We start from the raw sequence: 4113 nt of genomic DNA on the forward strand, positions 1-4113 counted from the left end.
TACTGACAGGCACGTGGGAACATACACAAAGAAACGCTGCAAAGACATTGAGCTTCAGATATTACGTAATAGCTATACGCGATTGTCACATAATCGAAGCAAGAACAGAATTCCCGAACGGAAATGACTATGGAGAGCGAAATGATATGAGGAGACGCGGAAATGCTCTAGGTTCAAGGCGCTGATTACGGAGCACATGCACTCATTCACAGGATTGAGCACTTCTTCTTCTTTCTTGGCGCATCTCGATTTCGCTCTCGGTGCTGCAACAGAAGTAAAATAAGAATCTGCTCGTTAAAATCGATATTATTACGTTCTATGTGGAAGGTTAAGCATGGAAATTTTTTCCAGATGAAAGAGGACATCGGTAATTGCTGAGGTAAGGCAATCTAAAGGAACTAAAAAGAACTGAATTAGAGACGATGATCAATGCATCCAAGTGAACGACTTACGCTTGTGTTGCAGCGTAAGTCTCTTCTCTACTCGAAACGCACACTTCTCTTAATCCTCAAATCTAAATTCCAAAAAAACTGAGTCATCAACTGATATGACTAGAAAAAATTCTTCAGAAAAAGATATCATTAACTAGAACAAACAGGCGTTGTTCAACGGTAAAACAAGAAAGATATTCTTAAAAAAAAGGGCGTTTGGAAGAGAAATGCGTTCTGTTATGAAAGTAAATGGTATGAATTTACTCCCTCCAAATCAGCCATTAAAATTTTACAAAGGAACGAAGTTGTCTAAACCACTTATTTCTTTACTTCGTTTTCCGTGCAAAACAGTCAAAAGAGTATTGCAAATTAGTATAGTATTGTAAACTCGTTAGGTTTTCTAAAGTTGGTCTTAAGGAAGCATGAGAAAATACCAGCAACTTCTGCATGATCTTTCGGAAAACAATGCGAAAGGCATTTTTGTAAACTGTTGCTCAACGTAATAGTGTTACAAACGCGAACACGGAAACTGAAAATAATGTGTTTCTTAGCGGTTTTTGATAATAGCATGCAGAGATTCAAGGAAAACAGAACAAATAAGTTCTGGCCAAACTTCCACCTCTGGAACTCCGCATATTTTCTGGGTAAAGAATGAAGAAAACACTTCGTAAAAGTAATGTGGATAAAAATGTAAACGATACCAACATACAACTCTAATTCCCTACCAATTCCATATTTTCGGAATTCAGAATAAAATGAGATTAAAGGCCTTGATTGGACGATCCAATAAAATAGACTAACCCTTCTTATCTCACGAACTAATGTGTAGAATGCGTCGTCCACACCCATTCTGGTCTTAGCTGATGTGTCGACCATAGGTATACCTAGAATAAAACGAGCAACTGTAACAACAAGCTTCAACGTGACTCAAACAAAAGACCCGAGACAACTTTCATCCAGAATAGGTGACTGCGTATTTTTCCGCACCCTCAGAGAGGGCAGAAACATTATTTATGATGATAGCGACGGTACTATACCTCAGCATATCGCACAAATCACAAAAAAAGAGAAGGGCGCGATATCGTAAGAAAAAACTAACCAACGTTTGCGAAAAGCAAATTTCACAAGACAAGATGTAGGCAATATAAACACATTTGAAAAAAATTACCATAAGCTCTAGCGGCATCTGCCACAGTTCGTCCATCTACGGCACGTTGAGCAAGATCACATTTGTTTCCCACCAGTACCATCGGTACCTAAATGAAATTAAATTTAGAAGGTAATGTTTGCCTGCACGTCCGAATGTCTAAATCGGAATTACGTCATGCGGGTCATTCATCTTTTAGAAAAGATTTTTGATCATTACAAAAAGTGCTCAACACAACGGCTAAAACCAGAATAGGTGTGGACGGTGCATTCTAAACAATAGTATGTGAGATAAGAAAAGTCAATCTATATTATTTTTTGGGCATCTCAACCAGTAATGGACGTGAAATTGGCCTACTGGTACCTGGTTTCTTAAACAAATGTACCACTGTCCATGAATATCATAGAAAAAAAAACTAGTTTTCACTTCCCGCTAAGCAAGAATGAGCAGCTGTATTCGATAAGTGTTGGCAACGACACCAGCTAGAACAAAGTGGAGACCTCATTCGTTCAGTAGCTGTACAAATGTACTATTGAACGTTTGACGTCGAAAAAAAAAAACAGAAAGAAAACTTGACGAGAAAATTAAGTGCTTGCACCCAATACGTAAGAAGAAAAATAAGAGGTGTACCATCAACATCTTAAGAGTTCTCAAATATAATATTTTTCGGAACGATGAAACAAAGCATCCAGAAGTTAGACATTTTGAAACAACCGTGGTGAGATATCTAGAATCACACGAATCAGTAAATAAAAAAAAACTAAAGTTCTATTGGAAAGAAAACTGCGGCACAACCAGACAATGTGAAACGTAAATAGGGTGCACATCAACACAGTAGAGGTGGCTGTAGCGCAGCCTGAAAGAGGTTTCGCCACGAGTGCAGGGTCGATGGTTCGAAACCATGCTAAAGCCTACCAAAACTTGATATAAATAGGTCAAAACAATCTGAAGCTCGGTGCAGCTGCGTAAGTGGCTACGCTCGAAGCAATGCGGTGGAGAGTAGCAGTTGGGATCAACGGGGGTGGGGACCTCTGCAAGCAGCACTCACAGGTGCAGTTCGCGATGGTCCCACCTCGGTTCCAACAGCTAACTCCACTGCATCCCTTCGAGTGCAGCGTACGCAACTGTACCTAGCCTCGTGTCGTTTTGACCCGACTATACATAAGTAGCTCCCACAATCCAGTGCAAACTCGATCTCAAATTCTGAAATGAAGTCGAACCCGTTGGCGCCGATAATCCGAAAGGGATTGATCAATGAGGAACACTTTATTCTTCACCAGATTAGTATGTTAGCATCACAGGGACACTCAAAAAACACAAATGAGAACCTTAACGCACTGCATTCGGATAATGAAAGAAATAAAAGGTAAGGTAAGAAATAAGTTCATACTTACGTCATCACTATCTTTTACCCGTCGTATTTGTTCGCGGTAATTGGCGACATTTTCAAATGATTTCGATTCGTTTACAGCAAAAACAAGCAGGAATCCTTCACCTAAACGAATAAATCATGAACCAATGTAAAGGGTAAACTTAAGAGCAACTGATGAAGCAGAATTGCTAAACTAAATTGAGTATACCTGTACGCATGTATTGATCACGCATAGCAGAATATTCTTCCTGTCCCGCGGTATCCAGAATGTCCAGCAAACATGTTTCACCATCAATCACAACCTATAGATCAGGAAATGAAACTTTCTGAATTCACCAAAGAAATCATTCTACCTGTAATTCTACTATATAAGTATTAAGAAACCAGAAGTAATTTTCAGCTCACTGTTTAATCTACCATTAACATAAACGCACATCATAACAGGATATTAAAGGTCATAAGGAAAATTTCGTGCAGCGGCATCGTAAGCCAAATTGAGCACGAGTAACCAATCAAACCAGGTTTCACATATAATCGCATTAACTTTGCACTGCTGGGTGATACTGTTTGTAAACGTTTTTTCTATAAAAAAAAATAAACAAGCAAATAATCAAAAGAAGTACTGACGCCTGCCGAGACATTTTCAGAAAGCATCAGATATGTTGAGAAAAGATATAATATTTGGGTTAGAAGGGAGTGAGCCTTGCTATTTTCTACAATACGTTACTTCACCCTCCAAAAAAAATAAGTGAAAAACTCGGAAACATTTCGTAACATATCAAAAGAAATGATGACTGGTAAGTAACCTGTTTGCGGTAACTGTCCTCAATCGTTGGATCGTACTCTTCCACGAAATGGTTCTGAATCAGCTGAATAGTGAGAGCCGATTTGCCAACACCTCCATCGCCCACCACAACCAACTTGTATTCCGTCATTACCCAACCCTAAACAGTTCTCGAAAAAATAGCTCAACAACAAAGAGTTTAAAATTACCCACTACCAGAGGAGTCGAGCTCGTTTCTTCAAATATTCATTGGAGAAAGAGAGAGAGAGGATTTCAAAAAACTGAGGAAAAACACGAACAAATCTGTTCGGTAAAGGGTCCTTCTACAGAATATGACTGAGTACAAACGATCATAGTTGAAGACTATTGATTTATCAAA

The 4113-nt window shown here is 38.9% G+C and overlaps 1 protein-coding gene across 2 annotated transcripts; it reads right to left on the reverse strand.

Moving 5' to 3' along the window:
- Positions 1-206: 206 nt before the first annotated feature.
- RB195_000938 (uncharacterized protein) lies at positions 207-3885 on the reverse strand (the record flags this gene model as incomplete). Of its 2 annotated transcripts, none has more annotated exons than XM_013436760.1 (6): positions 207-263; positions 1233-1315; positions 1600-1687; positions 2973-3073; positions 3159-3252; positions 3757-3885. In XM_013436760.1, 6 exons carry the CDS (start codon positions 3883-3885, stop codon positions 207-209), a joined length of 552 nt encoding a protein of 183 aa, XP_013292214.1. The 2 variants fall into 2 exon arrangements, with proteins under 2 accessions (XP_013292214.1, XP_064053381.1); XM_064197500.1 differs by lacking the exon at positions 207-263 and adding an exon at positions 509-514.
- Between the last annotated feature and the right edge of the window lie 228 nt (positions 3886-4113).

The sequence above is a fragment of the Necator americanus genome, chromosome IV, assembly GCF_031761385.1.
Source record: "Necator americanus strain Aroian chromosome IV, whole genome shotgun sequence".
In the NCBI taxonomy this organism is placed as follows: domain Eukaryota; kingdom Metazoa; phylum Nematoda; class Chromadorea; order Rhabditida; family Ancylostomatidae; genus Necator; species Necator americanus.